We start from the raw sequence: 25201 nt of genomic DNA on the forward strand, positions 1-25201 counted from the left end.
ACTGACATGGCTTGTGAAACTTCAGTATACAGATGACATCACCATCTCCACTCTCCCAGAAGAGACTTTCCGAGCCATGCTTGACACCTTTGCGGTAGCATACCAAAGAATCAGTGTCAGCCTCAACCTCGGAAAGACTCAAGTCCTTTAGCAACAGACTACGCACAGACGTCACCGTAAGGCCCTAGTGGTAGTACAGTGGTTAGCACAGCTGCTTCACAGCGCCAGGGTCCCCGGTTTGATTCCTGGCTTGGTCACTGTCTGCGAAGTCTGCACATTATCTGCGTGGGTTTCCTCCGGGTGCTCCGGTTTCCCCCCACAAGTTCCGAAAGGCATGCTGTTAGGTAATTTGGACATTCTGAATTCTCCGTCAGTGTACCTGAACAGGCGGCGGAGTGTGGCAACCAGGGGATTTTCGCAGTAACTTTATTGAGGTGTTAATGTTAGCCTGCTTGTGACAATAATAAAGATTATTATTATGAGATAGGTACCATCAATGCTGTCTGAAATGCATTCTCCACATCAGTTGGGAGGCAGTGAAAAAATGATTTTTATAGCCTTTTTCAAGTTGCTGGTAGCTAGTGGGTGCTGTTACTGAATGGACTTTTCTTTCTTGGGCTCAGTCTCTTGTGTTTGCCCGGATAATGATATAGTCTATTAGGTGTCAGTGCTTGCAGCAGGGGTGAATCCATCAGGTCTTCTGCTTATCCCTTTGGCGGAACAAGGTGTCTGTGATAGCAAGGTCATGTTCTAAACATTCTGTCAGGATAACTATCAGTTATCTACTGGCTCTGGCTATACGGCACTGAGACATTGGGTAGCATCACGTTGTTCTGACTATTTAACAGGACATTGAAACATGAATTTATGCATGCAGGTTCATTTGAGACACGTGGCATATTTATTTATTTTGACATAATTAAAAAATGAAAAGGTGCTGCATTTGTCAGCTCAGGAGCTTGCCAAGAACACAAGCTTATCACATGTCAGGCAAAAGAAGCAAATTGTGCATTTACTAATCTACACTTAAACTTTTTTGATGCTGCTTGCTGTAATTTTTGTGAAACCGAGTTTCTATGAACTAGAGGGTGTAGTACCATTCTGTGGTGTAGTGGATAGTGTTCCTGCTCCCGAGCTGGAAGCTCAAGTCCCACACCAGGACTTGATGTCCACGGGAGGTGAGTTCATGAAAAGGCCAAATGAGTTATTTTATCAAACTGTAAATTCTTTTAATATGACCATAGTGAGCAGAGAGAGTCTCCTGATCAGCCAGTGCAGTGCAGTGAGGTATTCCAACAAAAGCTAGCTGTGGAAACAGACATAAGCATGTGTTTTGCCTGCTCATATATCACGAGACATGGGAAGGTTCAAAGTCTTGGCATCCTCAAATGCATTGATGCCAGTTTTTCTGAACTTCTAAAGCAACTAGGTTGGTGAATACCAATTAGGAAATATACTGAGCTACACCGTTTTTGATCCCTGCTCTTTATTAAATTTGTTAATTCAACATAGTGGTATGACACTCTGGGCTAGACCACGGTCAATAGCAGCCCCACATGCCCCAGAGTCACAACACAAGTGAATTATCCAATAATTCTTATAGAAATGCTCTAAGTCTTTGGCCCTTGGCTGCCCAATAATTAGTCACCAAGTTTGTAAATTTAAACACAATTGCATTTTGGTTCTAACCTGGACTATCATGAAATATGCAGTAAATACAACTGGTTAATGACAAGCTAATACCTACTACTCACTTTAACTGTCCCATCCAGATACATAAGACAAACAAACAGAGAGGAGGGGGGAAGGGGTGAAAAATAATAAGGATGCAAGTAAAAAAGACAAGGGGCGCGATTCTCCGCCCCCCACGCCGGGTGGGGGAATAGTGGGAGGCCTCCCGACATTTTTCACGCCCTCCCGCTATTCTCCCACCCCCCACGCCCGACCCACGCCACAAATCGCCGCTTTTTACGGATATTTATAATTTATGAGAATTATTGGATAATTCACTTGTGTTGCAGCAAACATACCTGCTCGCTGCCGTCGTGAAACGGGTGCCAGATGCCCGTTTGGGGCCCCCATCTGGGGGCACAATTGGCACGGCAGTACCATGGCCATGCCAAGGGGGGCATAGGCCCACGATCGGTACCCACCGATCGCGGGCCGTGCGTCCGTAACGGACACACTCTTTTCCCTCCGCCGCCCCGCAAGATCAAGCCGCCATGTCTTGCGGGTCAGCTGAGGGAAAAGACGGCAACTGCGCATGCGCGGGTTGGCGTTGTCCAAACTGCGCATGCGCGGCTGACGTCATCGGCCGCGCCGCCGTGACGCACAGCGCCGCGCTCCTATCCCCGCCCGGGGGGCAGAATCGGCCCCGGAAGTGGGCGTGAAGGCTGCCGTGGGTCACGGCATGTCCCACGGCAGCCTTTACGATTCTCCGCATTTGCGGAGAATCTCGCCCAAGAGTCTTTGCTTCAGATGGTTGGTTTATTTTTAACACTTTCTTCACAGCAAGCTTGGAGTCTAGGAGCCTTTGGTTTTCAACCGGTAATGGTCTTCTTTGTCGAGTCATTCATTCAGGGTCCCTGTAGTTTAGAAAATGCAGTACTCACAGGCAGGAGGCCTTCTGATAAGACACCTTATAGTTGTTCAATGTTTTCAGTTCAAGGTTCGCATTAAGGCCGCTATCTTTCTGTAGAGAGATTTGGTCAGTTCTGCTTTCACCTTTTTGGAGAGAGAGTTGGTCGGGTCTGAATATTTCCTGTACAAAGATATAACCAGGCTCCCTGCTGTGAATTGCGCTTTCACATAGCCGTCCGTCAGTCCAGAAGTAAAACACTCGAACACGTCAGTAACGAATATTCGTTTATTCACGGCCGGGACAAATCTCTAATTAGTCGGGGAACCACCTTCGAGAAGTGCCGAAGTCCAAAATATGGACTGTCTCTTTATACAAACACAGCTTAGAGGTGGTCCCCTTAAATTCCTAGATACACCAATGATTTGGCAAGGATCCAGAACATGTGCTTATATGAAATTATTATCCTAAGAAAGGCTGGTGACTATGATGCAACTTGCTGCTGCTAACGGTTTTTCTTATCCGATCTGTCCCTCAGGTTCAACTTCCTTATCTCCTTCTCTCTCGTGCTCCTGAGTCAGCTCTTTCACATTCCAACGTCCCAACTTCCTTATCTCCTTCCCTCTCATGCTCCTGAGTCAGCTCTTTCACATTCCAACGTCCCAACTTCCTTATCTCCTTCCCTCTCATGCTCCTGAGTCAGCTCTTTCACATTCCAATATCCCTTGTCTCAGTCGACAAGGTTTCACATACTCATCTTTGCTGTCCCTGCATTATCAGATACAGAATTCTACTCTCATCTCACTCCCTCAACATTTTTTACTTGAGGATCACAGATATATTTCAGACCCTTAATATTACATACAGACAGCAAGGTTTAAAACAAATAAATGAAATTCACTTCCACACTGCCAGTTGAGAAACACAGCCGTTTTGGAGAAAAATGGAGAGGGAAGGATAACAGGACTTTTGCCAGGGCTGCCAACATCAAAACTAAAACCAAACTCAACCCCCAGAGATCTGAAAAACATTCCAGTGTGATCAGATCCAATCACCACCCATAACCAGGCAAAGTACAGCTAATCAGGCAAATTCGTTGGCCACCAGCCAAATCAGTCATACCATATCCCACTTAATCTCTGTTACTGATGGTGGTCAACCTGCAGCTCCAGTTTGAACCAGCGCAGGCAAGCACAGTGATCTCTTCTGCTGATGAAATCCTCTGCTTCAATTAAAGGCAACGCCATTTGCCTTAAAGACCCATGTCCATTGATCATCCATGGATCAAAAATGAAATGGCAAAATAAAAAAAGGGGAAATAAGGGAATAAATAGGGAATAAATATGAAGGACCCTTACAATCATCAGTAACTAATTTAATTTGCAAGCATCCAATATTGGCCTAAAGTAGTAATAATCTTTATTGTCACAAGTAGGCTTTCATTAAAACTGCAATGAAGTTACTGTGAAAAGCCCCTAGTCACCACGTTCCAGCGCCTGCTCAGGCACTGTGCTTGCCTGCGCTGGTTCAAACTGGAGCTGCAGGTTGACCACCATCAGTAACAGAGATTAAGTGTGGATATGGTATGACTGATTTGGCTGGTGGCCAACAAATTTGCCTGATTAGCTGTACTTTGCCTGCCGAGGGAGAATTAGCTAATAGCATGTCTTTTGGGACTTGTGGGAGGAAACTGGAGCACCCGGAGGAAACCCACGCAGACACTGGGAGAACGTGCAGACTCCGCACAGACTGTGACCAAAGCGGGAATCGAACCTGGGACCCTGGCACTGTGAAACCATAGTGCTAACTGTAATGCTACCATGCTGTAACAATGGCTCCAGATGTAATCGACACCTTTTATCTAATATTATACTCCTGCATTGCCAAGTATGGTCCACGGACAAAGTGAATGAGTTAAAGATGGACCCAATTCTGTGGTCTCAATTCCCTAAGAGTACAATTCCCGCGCATCCTATAGTCCTCACCATAATGAGTCCTTAATGCTTTGCTAATTGCACATTAGCATCTACAGGTGAAAATTCCTAATGTGCTTTCACACAATGAATATCCACTTACGGGCAGCACGGTGGCGCAGTAGTTAGCATTGCAGCCTCACAGCGCCGAGATCCCAGGTTCTTAGGGGCTGTTTAGCACACTGGGCTAAATCGCTGGCTTTGAAAGCAGACCAAGGCAGGCCAGCAGCACGGTTCGATTCCCGTAACAGCCTCCCCGAACAGGCGCCGGAATGTGGCGACTAGGGACTTTTCACAGTAACTTCATTGAAGCCTACTCGTGACAATAAGCGATTTTAATTTTTCATTCATTTCATTTCATTTCAATCCCGGCTCTGGGTTACTGTCCGTGTGGAGTTTGCACATTCTCCCCATGTTTGCGTGGGTTTCGCCCCCACAACCCAAAGATGTGCAGGGTATGTGGATTGGCCACGCTAAATTGCCCCTTCATTGGAAAAATGAATTGGGTACTCTAAATTTATTTTTTTTTTAAATCCACTGACCATGAGCACATGCTGAAAAATCTTACCACACATTCCCCAAAATGCATCAGTGGTTTACCCTGCGTTGTTATAACATCTATCTAACTGCAATTAGGTTGATGGGCAACCTGTCCATAGGAACAGAAGTAGGCCATTCAGCCTCTCGAGCCTGTCCTACCAGACAATGAGATCATTACTGATCTGTGACCTAACTCCTTTTCCTGCCTTTGACCCATAACCCTTAATATTTTTGCTGAACAGAAATCTATCTGTCTCAGATTTAAAATTAACAATCTAGCTTAGTTGTTAGAGAGAGTTCAAAACCTCCATCGCCCTTTGAGTGAGGAAACGCTTCCGAACATCTCTCCTGAACAGTCTAGCCCTAAGTTTTAGACTATGCCCCCTAGTTTTAGAATTTCCAGCCAGTGGAAATAGTTTATCTTTATCTACCCTGTCTTTCCCTGTTAATATCTTGAATACTTCGATCATATCACTCCTTAACCTTTGAAATTCTATCAAAAACAGGTCCAATTTGAGTAATCTCTTGTAACTCAACCCCTGTCATCCAGGTATCATTTTGTAAACCAACATTGCACTCCCTCCATGGCCAAAATATTCTTCCTAAGGTGTGGTGCCCAGAACTGCTCAGAGTACTCCTAGTGGAGTCTAATCAGGATTTTGTACAGCTGCAGCATAACCCCTGTGTCTTTACATTGCAGTCACTAGATATAAAGGCTAGCATTCCATTCGCCATTTTGATTATTTTCTGCACTTGTTCCTGGCATTTTAAGGACCCATGCACCTGAACCCCCAAGTCACCTAACCTCTTTTCATTTAGAAATTACTCTGCCTCTATTTGTTTTTGGACCAAAATGGATCTTCTCATACTTGCTTACATTAAATTCCATCTACACAATTTTGCCCATTCAGCTGGTCAGTCAGTATCTCCTTGCAATTTTATGCTGTCATCTAGGCTGTCTACAATACCACCTAATCTGTATCATCCACAAATTTGGATATATGACTTTCTATGCCATCATCCATCCAAGTCATGAATAAGTAGTGTGAATAATTGAGGCCCCAACACAGATCCCTGTGGTACATCACTAGTCGCCTCCTGCCAATTTGAGTAATTACCCATTATCCCCATTCTCTGTCACCTGCCACTCAACCAGTTTCTTAACCATGTCAATAATTTGTTCTCAACTCCATTTGCTTCCCTTTTAGTTAACAGTCTCTTGTGTGGGCCTTTTCAAACACCTGTACAAAGTCTATATAATTTTTTTTTTAATTTAGTGTACCCAATTCATTTTTTTCAATGAAGGGGCAATTTAGTGTGACCAATCCACCTGCCCTGCACATCTTTGGGTTGTGGCGATGAAACCCACGCAAACACAGTGAGAATGTGCAAACTCCACACGGACAGTGACTCAGAGCCATGATCAAACCTGGGAACTCGGTGCCGTGAGGCAGAAGTACTAACCACTGCGTCGCCGTGCTGCCCTGGAAGTCTATATAAATGACACTCATAGACATTCCCCTGTCCACTATCTTAGTCACCTCCTCAAAAAATTTAATAAGATTAGTCAGGCATGACCTTCCCTTCACAAATCCATGCTGGCTCTCCCTGATCGACCAATGTTTTAAAATTGTTCAGTTTTCCCATCCCTGATTATAAACTCCAGCAATTTTCCCACCACAGATACTAGGCTGACAGGTCTGTATTTCCCATGCCTCCCCCTTTCACCCTTCTTAAAAATTGGAGTGACATGTGCAGTCTTCCAATCCAGAGGGACTACAACTGAATCTAGGGAACTCTGGAAGATTACAGTTATGGACCTATAATGTTCTCCCCTACTTCCTGTAACACAATCAGATGGAAACTGTCACATCCTGGGGATTTGTCACTCTTTAGTTTCATTAATGTTCCTAATTAGTAATGCTGTACTTACGTTAGTTGTATTAGGTCCCTGTCCTCTATCGTCTAATACTTTTTCCAGGACTTCTGGCAAGTTATCCTCCTTTTCTACTGTGAACACTGAGGCAAAGTCATTGCTGAACATGTCTGCCATTAACAATATCCCCATGTTCAGCTTTAGTGGGCCTGCATTGCTCTTCACTTCCTGCTTTTCTTTTTTTTATATACATTTAGAGTACCCAATTATTTATCTTCCAATTAAGAGGGAATTTAGTGTGGCCAAACCACCTAACCTGCGTATCTTTACGGTTGTGGGGGTGAGACCCATGCAGACATGGGGAGAATGTGCAAATTCCACATGGTCAGTGACCCGGGGCTGGGATTAAATCCGGGTCCTCGGCGCCTTGAGGCAGCAGTGCTAAGCACTGCGTCACTGTGCCGCCCTATGCTTTCCTTTTGCTGCTGTGTGACCCTTTGCTGATCCTTGTATCTATCCCATTCGTCCGGATCTGTGCTATGTCTTGCATTTGTGTAAGCCCTTTTAGTTCTATGCTGTCCTTAACCTTTCTAATTGTCCATGGCTCTTTTCTTTGTTGAACCGAGCCTTTTCCTCTCAAGAGTACATACTTGCTTTGTGTCTCGTTAACGTTTCTTTAAATATTCTCCACTGGTCTTTTGACTCACTAACAGGTCTTTCCAGGCAGTGCCTCATCCTGTTAAATTCAGCCTTACCCAAGTCCAAAATTCTAGCATCTGAAACATGCTTTTCACTTTCAAATGTTACACTGAATTCAATCAAGTTGTGATCACTATTTGATACGGGCGGGATTCTCCCAACGGCAGTCTAGTGCCGACGCCGGAGTAAAAACCGGAGTGATTTACTCTGGTGTCGGCGCCCGTTCCCATTCTGGGTCCTCTGTGGGGCTGGCAGGGGCGTGGCGCGATTTGCAGGGGCGGGGCCTCCTTGGGACCCGTGCATGCGCAGTTGGGCAGGTGCCAACTAGCGCATGCGCAGTGGCCGTCTTCCCCCAGGCCGCCCCGCACAAAAATGGCGCAGGGATATAACATTACAGTTGGAGGAAAGGAGGCCCGCCAACAGAGTGGCCAGCCCGCCGATCGGTGGGCCCCGATCACGGGCCAGACGCCATCGGAGACCCCCCCCCAGCACTGCCCCCTCCCCCGGGTGTGGGAGCCCCCACCCCCACAGGCCACCCCCCCGATTGTTCCCGCAGAGTTCCTGCCGCCGCTGTTCACCCCTGGTTGCTGTCATGTCGGTCGTGTCGACTCTGTCATGTCGGTGCGGCCGCTCGGCCCATCCGGGCCGTAGAATCCGCGGCCCTACTGATTCCAGCCGCCAGCGCAGCGCCAAACGCACCGACGCAAATGGCGAATTGCGCGCCGACGTCGTGGCGCAGTTGCTCCGATTCTCCGGCGCGGGGCTCGGATAATCGCCCCCGTGTTCTTGCTTGGCTACTCATTAAATTGGGGTCATTAGTCATAACTAAATCTAATACTGCCTGCCACTTGTAGCTTCCAGATCATATTGCTGCAGGAAACTATCCCGGACACATTCCAGAAATTCACTACATTTCTGACTGGTGCTTGTCTGCCTTTCTCAGTCTATGTTGAAATCCCCATTAATACTACTCTGCTTTTACTACACACTTGCCTAATTTCTGCCTTTATACAATCTAGCACCTCCGAACCTCTGCCAGAGGGTCGATGCACAACCCCCATCACAATTTTAGATCCTTTCTGTTTCCTCAGTTCCAGTCATGGTCTCCACTGGATGCCTCCGCTCACTATATCCTCTCTCACCATTGAAGTGATAGTTTCTACTCAGTAAGGCTACTCCACCCCTCTGCCATATTCCCTGTCCTTCCTGTAAACTTTATAACCAGGTATATATAGTTCCCAGTCCCGACCATCCTGCAGCCATGTCTCTGTAACAGCAACTACATCATAATCCTCAATTTGCATTTGCCCCTGCAGCTCATCTAGTTTATTCCTTACACTCCATGCATTTGTATGTAGAACTCTTAATTAGCCTACTCCCCCTGACCTGTCCCTCAGCGCTGATATTTTATTTGCTTGTTTATTATTTTTCACTTTTGGTTTAACCAGTATACTTCTTGTAGTTTTGCCATTAGCTGCAGTTCCAGAAGTTAGGTTCCTGACTAATTCTTTACTCTCTGCCCTGTTACTTGTTTTTGGATCTGTATGGAGTTCCCCTGAGGCCTTCCCCTCCCCACTATTTGCTACTTTAAAGTCCTTGTGACCACCCTATTTATCCTTTCTGCCAGAACACTGGTCCCAGTCCTCCTGTTCCAATACTGCTGCCAGTGCCCCATGTGGATGCTGTATCATTGAGTATATTTATAGGCCTTTGGACTGTGGTGAAATAAGGATGTGGTGTTGTAGAGGGTAAGGGGAATTGAGTGCAAAGATTAGACACAATCTCATGGAATGTTGGTACAAACTCAAGGGACCATCTGGCCTACTCCCTCTCCTATTTCTTACTTTCTTAAAGAGGGAGGCGAGTTAGTGAATCTCCACTTGTTTGTTCCTCTCTCAAGCAACAGAAAATTGCTACTGATAAGTAACTGAAACTATAAATATTTACAAGTACAGAAGAGGGGGACGAATTCCAGGCCTGTGATGTTATTCCGTCAATGTCATCTATATCCGTGATGTTGAATTGTAAGGCTTCAGATACAAAGAATTGCCTCTACTCGCTCCCATCTTAGAAACACTAGCACTTCCAGAACAAGCCCAGCACAGATGGGTCATTCTGTCCCACAATTCTCCTCCACTCCTTTCAGTAGCACCCTGAATCTTAGACATCTGCATGAGGTTACTTTCTCAGAAAGTGCCCCCTTCTCCTTTCCAGTGAATTAATTAAGTGTGCCTTTTGACCTTTTTCTTTTGTTTTCTTGATTTAGGGGGAAGTTTTATTCAGCCATTTTGAATTCAACGTGTGGACAAGAGATTGCCAAATCAAAATGGCATGGAGGTAAATTCTAAAAGTGAAACCAACCGTATCATTGGAGTCCAAGCAATCAACATGACAGGAGTCACACCTGCTGGTTTGAAGTCACCTTCCAAGTGCGTCATTCTTACTCTTAAGATTCTAAAAATTGGCTCAACTCCACATTAAACTGGACTGATGGTCAGGAAAACTTGATGTAATTTGCTTTTTCTCTGAACACTTTGGATTCTGATCAGAAGATTCCCTTTTGTGGAACTCTGCTTAAAACTGTTGCTTTTCTTGTTCAACAACCAGCCACCTGAGAAGATTGGAGGCATAAACAAAGACCCATTTGAAGAGTGCACATGCAGTCTCATCCACATCTTTTTCCCCCCGCCAGTATTTTTATTGCCTAAGTGGGGAGGAGTATTATCAGCAAGAAGGTTTCGCAATGTTTGTTTACAAGCCACAGAAGCTTCACTGGTTTTTGTATTTGCTACTTTTTGCCTTGGTGCTGCTGTCTGCCTTTTTCATTTACACCAGCAAGTTTAACTCAACTCTGCACAAACTCTTCACTGTGAGAAATTGCAAATGCAGCCACTGCATATCTGAACTGGGTGAATCGGAGTGGTTTGACAAACGATACGTTCCCACTATGTCTCCCATCCTGACCAAAAGTAACTACACCATTCCTGAAAATTCCTACAAGTGGTGGCTGGTAAGTACCCGTTGCAAAAGGTGTCGTCACTCAACTGATATGAGGGAAAAGCCTCTTTGTAACAATAAAAATACCAATATAGATTCTCTGGGATATACAGTTACTTAGAGAAACTTAAGAAGTCAGAGGTATTTGGAAAATTGGACTGCTAAGTGCAAGCATCGCACATTTCCTGAGAATATTAACAGAATCAAAGAAAATACAGTGCAGAAGAGACCCAGCGAGTCTGTACCGAAACATGACCCACCTACCTAATCCATTTTCCAGCACATTGCCCATAACCTTGAATGTTATGAAGTGCTCACCCAGGTACTTTTTAAAGAATGTGAGGCAATCCGCCTCTCCCACCCTTCCAGGTAGTGCATTCCAGATTGTCACCACCCTTTGGGTAAAAAGTTTTTTCCTCACATCACCCGTAAACCTCCTGCCCCTCACCTTGAACTTGTGTTCCCTCATGACTTACCCTTCAAATAAGGAGAACAGCTGCTCCCCATTCACCTTGTCCATGCCCTTGTACACCTGGATCTGTTCGCACCTCAGTCTTCTCTGCTTCAACAAAAACAAGCCAAGCCTATGCAACCTCGCTTCATAACGTAAATATTCCATCCCAGACAACATCCTGGTGATTCTCCTCTGCGCCCCCTCCAGTGCAATCACATCCTTCCTGTAATGTGCCGACCAATGACCATGTAACCATTGTCGATTGTCGTGAAAACCCATCTGGTTCATTAATGTCCTTTCGGGAAGAAAATCTGCCAATCTTACCAGGTCTGGCCTACATGTGACTCCAGACCCACACCAATGTGGTTGACTCTTAATGCCCTCTCGAGGCTGTTATGTTCTAGTACAGAGACAATGACTGAGTCGGCATACCAAAGAACATCTCGTTCTAGATTAGTCCAATTTATTATTGTATAACAAACTGTGGGTTGGAAACTAATACTAACAAACTGGAACAAACACAACTAACCACAAAGATCTCCGACAGACTCCCCCTAGGTAGCAGTTTCACGTGATATTACTTGCTTGCCACCTAGTGGTCGGAGGTCAAACATATTTACATGTACAATTGCTTATGCATATCATTACACTTCCTTTCCTTGAGATTTTGAACAAAACATATTATACATCATTTCAATAAATATTATATATGATATGCATAACACAGTCATTTATATCATGTATAGTTATATTGTCCATTCACAGATTCAATCTATCAGGTTTCTTCCTATGCCTTGTTGATCTTCTTGACTTCATAGAATCATAGAATTTACAGTGCAGAAGGAGGCCATTCGTCCCAACGAGTCTGCACCAGCCCCTGGAAAGAGCACCCCACTTAAGTCCAAATCCTCCAACCTATCCCCGTAACCATCAGATGAATCTGATTGACAGTCTTGCATTTCTAAAGGCACAACTGGTATGACCATATCATTTTTCGGAACTTCAGTCTGTACAGTGATATTTGATTCGTCCTCTGGTTGTGTTGATTTTGAAGAGTATATGCCAGTCAAGGACAGTAGTGGGAAGTTGTGCGTAGAGTCCGAGGAGATAGGAGAGGTGCTAAATGAGTATTTTTCATCAGTATTCACACAGGAAAAAGACGAAGTTGTCGAGGAGAATACTGAGATACAGGCTACTAGACTAGAAGGGCTTGAGGTTCATCAGGAGGCGGTGTTAGCGATTCTGGAAAGTGTGAAAATAGATAAGTCCCCTGGGCCGGATGGGATTTATCCTAGGATTCTCTGGGAAGCTAGGGAGGAGATTGCTGAGCCTTTGGCTTTGATCTTTAAGTCATCTTTGTCTACAGGAATAGTGCCAGAGGACTGGAGGATAGCAAATGTTGTCCCCTTGTACAAGAAGGGGAGTAGAGATAACCCCGGTAACTATAGACCAGTGAGCCTTACTTCTGTTGTGGGAAAAGTCTTGGAAAGGTTTATAAGAGATAGGATGTATAATCATCTGGAAAGGAATAATTTGATTAGAGATAGTCAACATGGTTTTGTGAAGGGTAGGTCGTGCCTCACAAACCTCATTGAGTTCTTCGAGAAGGTGACCAAACAGGTGGATGAGGGTAAAGCAGTTGATGTGGTGTATATGGATTTCAGTAAAGTGTTTGATAAGGTTCCCCACGGTAGGCTATTGCAGAAAACAATTGAAACATGGTCCATTGTCACTCATAACTACCTGAGGAATGCCATCACGTGCAAATATTGCTTTTGTATGCATAATAGCACAATTTGTTGATGGTTTTAACAACTGTGCTACTTCTGGATAGTTTGAATAGTAGTCCACTACTAGCAAATATTCTTTACCTTCAAGGTAAAAGTCTATCCCAATCTTTTGCCAAGAAACTGAGACAATTTCGCCCACCTCCGTCGGTTCCTTTGCTTGTCAATATTGATATCATTGACAAGTGGTACACTTTTCCACCATTGTCTGTATATCTTTATTTATTCCTGGCCAATATACAATATCTCGCGCTCTTCTCTTGCATTTCTCTATCCCAAGGTGACCCTCATGAATCCTTTGCTGTCTTACTTTGCGCAGAGACTGTGGAACAATTCTCTCTTGTCTTAGTAACAAACCATTTGCTGCACTTAGCTCTGATCTTATGTGATGATACTTAGAACATGAACCTTTCAGCCATCCATTGTTGGGATTGTGTATCACCATTTGTAATACTTCATCTTTTTCTGTTTCTTCAATAATCAGCTTTGACTTTGCATTGAACACGGGTAGTGTTTATCACGGGTAGTGTGATTATATCCACATGAACTTGCACATCCTCTCCCATGGAATTGTTATCAAGTGCTGTTGTACCTCTGGGCAGCGTATCCACTACCAGTGTATCGATCAATTCAGAGTCATATCTCTGTGGTTACATCATCATCCTGTGAATGCAAGGTGACATCACACTTAAGATTTTTCTTGACTATGGCAACCAACAGTCTGTAGGCCATATACGTAACTGTGGAATTTCTCTAATTCACTCACCCTAGACATTCTTTTTTATTTGAGCATTGTGACATTCAGATTCTATCATCGATCTGGAGTATATGCTACCGGTTTCCAATCGCTACCATTTTCCTGTTGCAGCAAAACTGCAGCGAGACAATCCTTTGATGCATCTGTTACAGTCTTGGTAATTTTTGGTGGATCGCAAATGTTAGAACTGGAGTTGTCGTCAGAGCTGTTTTTAATGTGATCCACTCTTGTTCATGCTTGTCTATCCAAGTGAAGCTATTCACTCTCTTCGGGACTTCGCTAAGACATGCTGTCTTCACTGAGAGGTTTGGTATAAATTTACCAGTGAAATGGATCATGCCCAGTACTCTAAATATTCTCTTTCTGTCTGTTGGTCGAGGCATATTTGCATGTACAATTGCTTATGCATATCACTATAAAGGGCAATTAGGGATGGGTAAGAAATGCTGGTACACCCTGCGATGTCCACGCCCCATGAACGAATAAACAAAAGAAAAAAAACATGCCAAAATTCCTTTGTTTCTCTGAACTTCCCAGTGTCATGCAAGTTCATTGAATACTTCCTTGTCAAATTTCTCCTTCCAAAGTGGATCACCTCACACTTTTCAGGGTTAAATTCCATCTGCCAGTTTTCTGTCCATTTGACCATCCCACTGATACCTTCCTGTATCCCGAGACACTCAACCTCACTGTTAATCTTTGCGTCATCCACAAACCTACTGATACTACAACCCACATAGTCATCTATGTCATTTATATAAATCTTCAATAATGGGCAGCACGGTGGCCTAGTGGTTAGCACAACCGCCTCACGGCGCTGAGGTCCCAGGTTCGATCCCGGCTCTGGGTCACTGTCCGTGTGGAGTTTGCACATTTTCCCCGTGTCTGCGTGGGTTTAGCCCCCACAACCCAAAAAAATGTGCAGGGTAGGTGGATTGGCTACACTAAATTGCCCCTTAATTGGAAAAAATAATTGGGTAATCTAAATTTTAAAAAAAAAAATCTTCAATAATAGGGGAGCCAACACAGATCCCTGCAGTACACCACTGGACACTGGCTTCCCGTCACTAAAGCTTCCTGCCTGCCATCACCCTCTGACTCCTACAACTAAGACAATTTTGAATCCACCTTATCAAATGACCCTGTATCCTACATGCCTTCTTTATAAGTCTCCCATTTGGGGCCTTCTCAAAGGCTTTGCTGAAATCCATATAAACTACATCAACTGTAATACCCTCATCTCCACACCTGGTCACCTCCTCATAAAATACAAGCAAATTTGTTAATCTAGGGAGGAAGCAAAAACAGGATGCAGTGAAATGTCTACAAAAATATTTAGGCTAGATTTGTAATGAAAGGACCCCTCCCCCACCCCCACCCCCCAACACACACACACACCCAGGGGTGACAGTTGGATGGATGGATTGGTTTATTGTCACATGTACCGAGGTACAGTGAAAAGTATTTTTCTGCGAGCAGCTCAACAGATCATTAAGTACATGAAAATAAAATAAAAAGAAAATACATAACAGGGCAACGCAAGGTACACAATGTAAGTACGTAACAGTGGCAACGGTTGTAGTGTTAATTAGGCCAGTCCATAAGAGGGTTGTTTAGGAGTCTGGTAACAGCGGGGAAGAAGCTGTTTTTGAGTCTCCTCGTGCGCGTTCTCAGACTTTTGTATCTTCTGCCCGATGGAAGAAGTTGGAAGAGTGAGTAAGCCAGATGGGAGGGGTCTTTGATTATGCTGCCCACTTTCCCCAGGCAGCGGGAGGTGTAGATGGAGTCAATGGATGGGAGGCAGGTTTGTGTGATGGACTGGACTGTGTTCACGACTCTCTGAAGTTTCTTGTGGTCTTGGACCGAGCAGTTGCCATACCAGGCTATGATGCAGCCAGATAGGATGCCTTGTATGGTTCATCTGTAAAAGTTGGTAAGAGTTAATGTGGACATGCCCAACATTGCTTTTAACATCCTCTAGACAAAATATCAAATCAATTAAAAAGCAAATAGAATTCTGGGAAATGTAGCAAGACAATGGTGCAGTAAACTTCTGCCCTGATTTTAACTCTGCAAACTCAACAAGAATAGAGCACATGGGAAGGAGAGAACTAAGATTACAGCAATGACTTTTGGTACTATCCTAGTTGATGTTAGAACTGGTTGGGAAGATCCCAGAATGGAACCCTGGCTCAAAAGACCGTAACTTTTCTTTTTCTTTTTTTGGGACGGCAGGTTGGCGCAATGGTCAGCACTGTTGCCTCACTCCGCTGAGGGCCCGGGTTCGATCCCTGCCCCGGGTCACTGTCCGTGTGGAGTTTGCACATTCTCCCCATGTTTGCGTGGGTCTCATACCCACAACCTAAAGGTGTGCAGGCTAGGCGGATTAGCCACGTTAAATTGCCCCTTAATTGGAAAAAAAAGAATTGGGTATTCTTGAATTTATATTTAAAAATCTTTTACTTTTCTTTTATAAAACATGAAGGAACGATTCACAGGACAGGTATTCAGAAAATAACATTTATTAAACATAAAATGTTGGATTATAATATAATACCCCTTTACTCCACTTTTAGCTGAACAAATATGTTTAGGATTAACACGGATGACAAAGTGCTTCCTATACAATGGTCTCATAAACGCACAAAGTCCCTTTTAAGCACACAAGACGACTGCGTGTTACCGAGAAAGTTAATTCATGCTTTAGATATTCTTTCAGTTCATGAAACATTACAGTTTATGGGAATAAAGTATTTTATAAACTAACTGATTTGATGTGTGGGTGTAGGTGAATGGCCCCTGGTGCCAATGACAAAAAACGTGGTATTAAAAACTGAATTCTGAACACTGACCAGAAGGTGGATACTAATGGCAGCTTTCTTTCAAAATAAATGCACTCTTCTGCCACAGATATTAAAATTAAAAGATGAACTTTCTTAATTAAGCCAGATCAGAGATAAAGAATTTGTCCTCTTTACACAAACTGCAAATGTCTATGCATTAATGTTTCAAGTGGACACCATCTAGCCATTAAATAGTCTTTTGCTGTAATTAATCTGACCGTATCAATGAGGAAATCTATCCAGGAAAGTGTCTATTGCACGTAAATCAGGGGAATTACACTTGACTGCTCTTGATACAGTCATTTACAAAATATATAACCCAACATATTCCAAAATTAACTCAGAAGCCAGGTTTTTGCCACCGTTGCTATGAGGGGGAATGAGAAAATGAAATGAAGGGAATTAATGAAAGAGGGCTTAATAAGGACATGGGGAGTCCACACTGAGTAAGAATAACAAGCTTTGCTTTATTACAATTAAGTTATATACAACTCCTGGTATATCCCTACTGGGTCTCTTTTCGTTTGGTGCTTTACTGGCCAACTTTTTATACATAGTTGAATGGAGTTCGCCCCCCCCCCCAAACCCCCCCCCCCCCCCCACCCACCCCCTCGCAGCGGGGGAGCTCGTACACCACGAGAACAACAGGGAAGATAATCATTCCCACCCCTTTAGTTCCTTGGGAGATATTGCAGAGGGAAAAGTTGATGGAACTTTAAAAGGGTGGACAATGATGGATGTGTGGATGTGATGGGGGCAAAGATTGGACATTGACCGGGAGAACGATGGGATCTTGAAGCAGGGAGAAAGGCGTGAACCCTTGATCTGCTGAGCCGGTGGCTGTGGGTGTGGGAGGTGAAGCCATTTCAGACATTCTGACTTCTTAGGATGGATAAGAATAGAACCAGGAGAGGTCAGAACCCCTGCAATGAAGAAGACCAGAGTGACCAGCCACATTAACGAGCGCAAAGATAGATATTAAATCCTTGAAGTCAAAAATGTGTCACTATTAAATTAAATTAAATAATTTATTTTGGCTGTACTTGCTTTTCTGCCTTTCGCACAGAAAGCAATGATATTGCTGATGTTGTTTCAGTTGCTCAGCAGTGATCCATTTGAAGTAGAATAAAGAGAACTCTATATGGCAGTAATTATACAGTACAGACAAGAAATCTTTTTAATCTAACTATTAACCCATATCCTGAAAATGACACTCAAATTGAAACCTAACTAATTTGTTAAGCATGTCAGTGTGAGCAGCTCACGCGACGGTGATCTATTCCTTTTTAATGATTTTGACGCCGAGGACAATTCGGGGTTCATAAAATTATCATTTTACCTCATGTATGGACTGCAACCCTAATTTCACATTCTGCAGTCTGACCAGCTGAGAAGCAAACTCTACCGATGGAGCATTTATAAAAATACATTGACAGGATGTGGGTATTGCTGACTGGGCCACCATTTATTGGCCATCCCTAATTGATCATCTTGTAACTGCAGTGCAGACATGAAACATTCAGCTTGCAAGGTCCCAGGTATGACGGTCTCGCCTGGTGAGTTCAGGGCACTTGGATTAGGGAGAGTAGAAATCCGCTGTTGTCCCTCCTTCCAATCATTACCCATTAACACCATTCAAGAATATGTGTACACGTGTGTCAAAAGGATGAGGGAGTTGTGGTTTCTTCCGCTCTACAGTCAAATATACTCACTGTCTGGACACTTACATTAGGTATAGTTATGTGGATGTGTTTGGTGGCGGAGAGGAAGCCCATAATTCATGTGCTAGTCATATTTGAATAACGGAAAGACTAATTCTGGAAAGCTAAATGTCCTTTTCTCATTGAAAGTTACTTCATTGCCTGTTGATATCACTGAAGGCATTTAAAAATTATGCAGTAAGCCTTTAAATGTGTGCTAGGCTAGTTGAATTCTCAAACGTAATTGGTTTGATTTCACTAAATGTTGATACAACAATACAACAGCAGCTCTATAAACCTGGTCACAAAGGTCAGCTGATGGCATGAAACACAACCACATGTATTATTATTTGGCTTAACACACATGTTGACCACAATTAAAGCTACACTGCATCAATACCTGTGCCTGTTAACGTATAAAACAAGGGCACCACTTTGAAAGGAGCAGTAGGCATGTCTCCGGGCTTACCTCTCTATTTGCAAGTTGCGCACTATAAGGAGAAGGCCACAAACAGTGTGAAACCCCATGTCAAATAAAAACTGCATGCAGAGCCTGGATGTTCACTGAATCGGGTTCACTTGGGAACCCTTAGAAAATGATGGGCAGGTGCCAATAATGAGGTTCCCATAATCATTCCTGGGCTTTCTAATTTTCAGGAATGCCTTTAGGAACGGGCAGCTTCCTGTCAGAAGCCCACATCTGGCACTCGCAACCTAGCCAACTCCAGTTCGAGATGGGGATCTCCTACTCATCCGTAATTTACATGGAGTCAGGCCAGATATTTAAAGAGTCGTGAACCTCTCGTACGGGAAGTTTAAAATGTCATTCTCATTCCCTCAATGCTAACTCATAACCTATCACCCACCTCTGCAAGCCCTCATGCTCCCTATACCAAGCTTTGCCCTTTCATCCACCACCAATGCCAGGCTCTGCCCTTCCACTCACATCCTGGTGCCCCCATGCCAGGCTCTGGCACTTCAGTGTCCATCGACCAGTGCTAGCGAGAACCAATGAATACCATAGTGTATAATGATACCATTAAAAAACCTTTGAAAAACTCTCATCTATTATAAAACTTTGCCCTTGAAAAAAGAAGTCTGGACAGAAAAGTAATACATCTGTCACTTGTTCAGGCCCCTTGAAGTTTCACAAACCAGAAACATGTGAAACCACTTGACTTATGTCAACAAACATTGAAATTGATCACTGAGAACCTGAGCAGCCAACCAAACCATATTTTCTCTAGGGAGCAGATGTTATAGAACAGAAACAGGCCCTTTGGCCCACCATGTCTATGCCGATCATCAAATACCAATCTATCTTAATCCCATTTACCAGCGCTTGGTTCATAGCCTACTGATTTAATCACTTGATGCTTTAAGTACTCATCCAGATGCTTCTTATGTGTTGCAAGAGTACCTGTCTCCAACACCCTCTCAGGCAGTGTGTTCCATATTTCCACCACCTTCTTGGTCAAAACATTTTCCCTCAGGTCTCCTCTAAACCACTTACTCCTCACTTAACCCTATGCCCTCTGGTTTTAAACACCCCTGTCGTAGGGAAAAGATTATTACAATCCATCCTATGCCTCTCATAATTTTGTATGCCTCTATTTGAAGCCCCCTCAGCCTCCTATTGCAAGGAAAACCACCCCAGCCCATCCAGTCTCTCCTCATAGATGAAACTTTCTATCACACCCTGGTGAATCTCTCTGCACCTCCTCCATTGCAATCACATCCTTCTGATGGCGTGGAAACCAGAACTGCATGCAATATTCCATCTGTGGCCTAACCAACATGTTATAAAGTTGTATTAAGACCTCTCTGCTCCTATGGTCTGTGCCCTGGCTAATGAAGGTAAGCATTCCACAAGCCTTGTTCACCACCCTATCTACCTGTGTTGCCACCTTCAGAGATCCATGGACTTGGACACCATGGTCCCTTTGTTCCTCAATACTCCCTACAAATGTACCATTCATTGTGTACATCCTACCCTTATTAGACCCCCCAAAATCCGTTACCGTACACTTATCTGGATTAAATTCCATCTGCCATTGCTCTGCACAACTTACCAGCTGATCAATATCAGTCTGCAGCCTAAGACTATCCCCCTCATTATCAACGGCACTAACAAATTTTGTGTCATCTGCAAACTTACTTATTATACCAGGGGCTGATTTAGCTCACTTGGCTAAATCGCTGGCTTTTAAAGCAGGCCAGCAGCACGGTTCAATTCCCGTACCAGCCTCCCCGGACAGGCGCCAGAATGTGGCGACTAGGGGCTTTTCACAGTAACTTTATTGAAGCCTACTCGTGACAATAAGCGATTTTCATTCATTTTTTTCATTTCATACTGCCTACGTTCACATTCAAGTTGTTAATTTATATAACAAAAACATCAAGGGTTCCAGCCCCGAGCCCTGTGGTACAGCACTGCTCACAGGCTTCCAATCACAAAAGCAACCCTCTGCCATATCCTAATAATAAGCCAATTTTGGATCCAATTTGCCTTGAATCCTATGGGCTCTAACCTTTTGGGCAAGGCTTCCATGTGGGACCTTGTCAAAGACCTGACTGAAGTCCGTATAAACCACATCAAAGTGCTATCATTAATTTATTTAGTTAATTTTTCCAAAAACTCAAATTAGTTAGACAGGATCTCCCACCAATGAATCTGTGCTGACTATCTTGAATCAACCCCTGCCTTCCAGGTGTTGATTAATCTTGTCTCTCAGGATTTATTCCAATAATTTCTCAACTGCTGATAATAAACTAACCGACCTGTAATTACTAGGCTTACTTATCCCTGCTGCCCTTCTTGAATAAAGTTCCACATTAGCGATCCTCCAGTCATTCTTTGGTCACCTGTGGCCAGCTAAGAATTGAATATCTCCATCAGGGCCCCAGCAACCTCCTCCCTTGCCTCTCACAGCAGCCTTGGATATATCTCATCAGATTAACCTTAATGTGCTCGAGAATTTCATCATCCCAACTGAAATCTCCAGCTATCATGTCTTTCTCCTCGGTGAACACAGATGAAAATTATTTATTTAAGACCTCACCCACATCCTCTGGCTCCACGCATAGATTTCCCCTTTGGTCCGTCATAGGCCCCACTCTATTCCTGGTCACCTTGTTGCTCATAATAGACTTATAAAATGCCATGAGGTTGTCCTTAATCCTATCTGCCAATGATACTTCATGGCCCCTTCCTACTTTATTTTTTAATCACCCTCCTACACATGCTACACTCCTGAAGGGACTCCCCTGTTTTTAGTGCTCTACACTTACCACATGCTTCCTCTGAGATATTGCTGACCCTGGCGCCAGGAGACAACATACCATTCAAGAGTCTTCTTCGCCGTTATGGAAATGCCTGTCAGCTCCCCTTATAATTGAGTCCCCATCATTAAAGCTCTCCCAGTCTTTTTCCTCCCTTGCTGTGCAGCAGAGCCAACCATGGTGCCACAAACATGGCTGTTGCTGCTTTTATCTGATGCACCATGCCCCCCCCCCCCCAAAAAAAAACAATATCCAACACAGTATACCTGTTTGAGAGGGGATTGACCACAGCGGCTACTGCACTATCTGCCTATGCCTATTACTCTTCCTGGTGGTCATCCAACGCTTTTCCATCTGTGCAACCATTGCTTCCAGTGTTACCAGCTCACTAAATGGGCTATCCATGATGTCCTCCGCATTACGGAAACTCAATATTGAGTCCATCCGCAGCTCCAGTTGCACAATGCGCTTATTCAGGAGCTGCAGCTGGACACACTTGGCCACCAGATACACTGGAAGTGCCCCTGATTTCCCATATATTGCAGGAGGCGTGTTCCGTGAGACTGAGTTCTCCTTCCATTCCCCTGAACTGAGAACTTAGTTCTCCCTTAAATCTAGAGTACTGGTTATGCAAGGGCCCTTGCTCTACATTAAATACTAGCAACTCCAAAACTAACGTCCAACAAAGATTTAAAAGGAAGAAATACCCATCTGATTGTTACTCATCAACCAGCTGCCTCCACTGCCACGCGTCACTTTCTCTGCCCTCATTCTTTTTAGCTTCACCTACTCCCTATTTCACCTCACTCCATTTCACCCAACTCCAAAAGAACTATTGTTTAGCCAAGCAGCATTTTCAGTTTTTGTAATTCAATAGCTTTCTGGTCTTTCAGCCAGGCATACATTCGCACATGGACCCGCAGATCCCATCCTTCCTGAACACCCGTTCGAACTGTGCCATTAAGTCCATATTCCTGTCCCCATTCTTTCTGCCAAAGTACATCATCTCACACTCCTCTATTAAATTTCACCTGCCGCTTGTGTGGCAATTTTAGCAACACATTTATATCCTGTTACAGTCAGTTGGTGCCATTCTCACTGTTTGCCACAATCCAAAGTTTTGTGACATTGGCAAACTTTTACCCTGCATTCTGATATTCAAGTCTTTTGAGGAAATGTCTGGTTCTGCAGTACTGGATGTCGGACAAGCAGTCGGTGACAATTTAACAGCAGTGGAAATGTTGAGGGAGGAGGTGATGAGATAAAGCTGGATGTCCTCAGAGTATTTGCAAAACTGGGGTGTTTACAGATGATGCTGCCGAGGCGTACAAACTGATATCAAATGGGAGAGGGATAAATCCTTTGCAGACACGAGAGTTAATTTCAGGAATGGGATGAGATGGCATGAATGGAAATTCTATGGTTTATGATTGGATTGGTAAGATTTGAGCTTGGTAAATGTAGCCCCATCCAGAGTTGGAGGAGGATTGCGTAATCAGCCGTGTGAAAAGCTGCAGACAGCTGCGGCGTGGAGGACCCGGGTTCGAATCCCGGCCCCGGGTCACTGCCTTTGTGGAGTTTGCACATTCGCCCCATGCCTGCGTGGGTTTCAGCCCCACAACCTAGGTGGATTGGCCATGCTAAATTGCCCCTTAATTGGAAAAAAAAAATAATTGGGTACTCTAAATTTATTTTTAAAAAGCTTCAGGCAGGTTGAAAAGAATGAGATCGGAAAGTTTATCTTAATCACAGTCACATTGGATGTCATCTGTGACTTTGACAAGAGCCATTTTGGTACTGTGGTAGGGCCGGAAGCCTGATTGGAGGGATTCAACATGGGAATTTCAGGAAAGATGAGCACTGATTTCGGAGGCAGCAAGATTTTTGAGGACTTTTGAGAGGAAAGAAATGTTGGGCATGGGGCTGTGACACTATGACACTATGTTAGGTTGACTGGAGACCTGAGGCTAACCTGACCAGACTGTACTGCTAGCACATGGTAGATGTTCGTTTTGCTGATCATGAGCTCTGACTGTCTCAGAGGCTGGATCCCGAGAGAGCGGGACAATTAGTGCCCTCTGGCTTTATAGTGGCCGTGTACTGTCTGGTGATTGGCTGCTGTGTTCTGTATGTTGATTGGTCTTTCAGTGTGTCAATCAGTGTCTGTCTATGCACCATCATATACTTGTGTGTATATTATGACAGTTAACTTTGTCTTACTGGGAGCTGGGTGGAGGGGGGATGATTTTTGCGTTTTTGTTTCAGTGGCTGTTTTTCCACTTTTTTCTGATGTTTGTTTACTGGGGAATGTGATGCTTTGAATATGTTGTCCAGGTGGGGGGAGGGAGGAGAGAATGGGGAGACAGACTGTTTGGTACCACATGGGTGGGAGCTATCAATTCAGCTTTGGTCAGCTGACTCATGGAAGCACAGTGGGGGGGGGCGAGCAGGTGCAAAGCTGCTCTGATATGGGGGTTGGGTTTCTAGTGCTGCTACCGGCAGGGGAGGGGGGGGGGGTGCTACTTTGCTGACAGGGGAGGAACTGTTACTGGGGACAAATGGGAGGTTGGGGATGGCAAATGCCCGAGGGGGGGGGGGGGGGCTCGAACTGGAAGCTGCCCTAAAAAGGGTGATGGCTGGTTGGCGGGGGGGGGGGGGGGAGGAGGAGGAAGCCCCCCGACCAGGCTGATTACATGGAACTTTAGAGGGTTGAATGGGCCGGTCAAGTGGGGGCTCGCGTGTTTGCGCATTTGATGGGCTGAAGGCGGACGTGCCATGCTACAAGAGACACACCAAAAGGATATAGACAGACTAGATTGAGAAAGGGGTGGGTTGGCCAAGTATTCCACTCAGGGCTGGACTCAAAGACCAGGGGGGTAGCCATCTTGAGCAATAAACAAGTGGCATTCGAGGCAGGGAGAATCGTGTCAGACATGGGGGTAGGTACATAATGGTGAAGCTGGAGGGGGTGCGGGTGGTACTCGTGAACGTATATGCTCCGAATTGGGACGATGTGGAATTTATGAGGCGGGTGTTAGGTAAGATCCCAGACTTAGAGCCATATAACCTGATCATGTAGGAAGATTTTAATACAGTCATTGATCCGGAATTGGACCGGTCAAACTCCAGGCCAGGGAGGGTGCCAGCCACGGCAAAGGAATTGAAGGGGTTTATGGAACAGATGGAGGGAATAAACCCATGGAGGTTTGCACGGCCAAGGGTGAAGGGGTTTTCTTTATTCTCCCATGTCCACAAGGTATACTCTCGGTTCGACTTTTTTGTTCTGAGCAGGATACTGAGTACTCGGCAATCGCAGTGTCGAATCATGCCCCACATTGGGTGGATCTATTGGTTAGTTGGAGAGAGGACAACGCCCGCTATGGAGGCTGGATATGGGATTGTCAGCAGACGAAGCGATCTATGGGCGGGTGAACAAGTTCATCCAAAACTATCTAGAAACAAATGACACGGGGAAGGTCTCTGCAGCAACGATTTGGGAAGCTTTGAAGACAGTGGTCAGAGGGGAATTAATCTCGATACGGGCCCACAGAGAAAAGGCGGAACGGCTGAGAGGGATAGGTTAGTTGAGGAGATACTCCAGGTGGACAGGAGATACTCGGAGGCCCCGGTCGCGGGGCTACTGAGGGAGCGGCGGAGGTTACAGGCGGAGTTTGGGCTGTTGACTACAGGAAAAACATTGGAACAGCTGAGGAAG

General features: G+C 44.6%; 1 protein-coding gene across 3 annotated transcripts in view; it reads left to right on the forward strand.

Annotated features, from left to right (window-relative positions):
* Positions 1-25201, forward strand: part of LOC119972307 (CMP-N-acetylneuraminate-beta-galactosamide-alpha-2,3-sialyltransferase 1-like) — a 99509-nt gene that overhangs the window by 33801 nt on the left and 40507 nt on the right. For all 3 annotated transcript variants that reach the window (XM_038808802.1, XM_038808800.1, XM_038808801.1), the window contains exon 2: positions 9933-10676. In XM_038808802.1, the coding sequence (XP_038664730.1) occupies positions 10410-10676 (267 nt within the window). In that variant the 5' untranslated portion in view covers positions 9933-10409. The remainder of the gene's footprint in view (positions 1-9932; positions 10677-25201) is intronic.

The sequence above is a fragment of the Scyliorhinus canicula genome, chromosome 10, assembly GCF_902713615.1.
Source record: "Scyliorhinus canicula chromosome 10, sScyCan1.1, whole genome shotgun sequence".
NCBI lineage: Eukaryota > Metazoa > Chordata > Chondrichthyes > Carcharhiniformes > Scyliorhinidae > Scyliorhinus > Scyliorhinus canicula.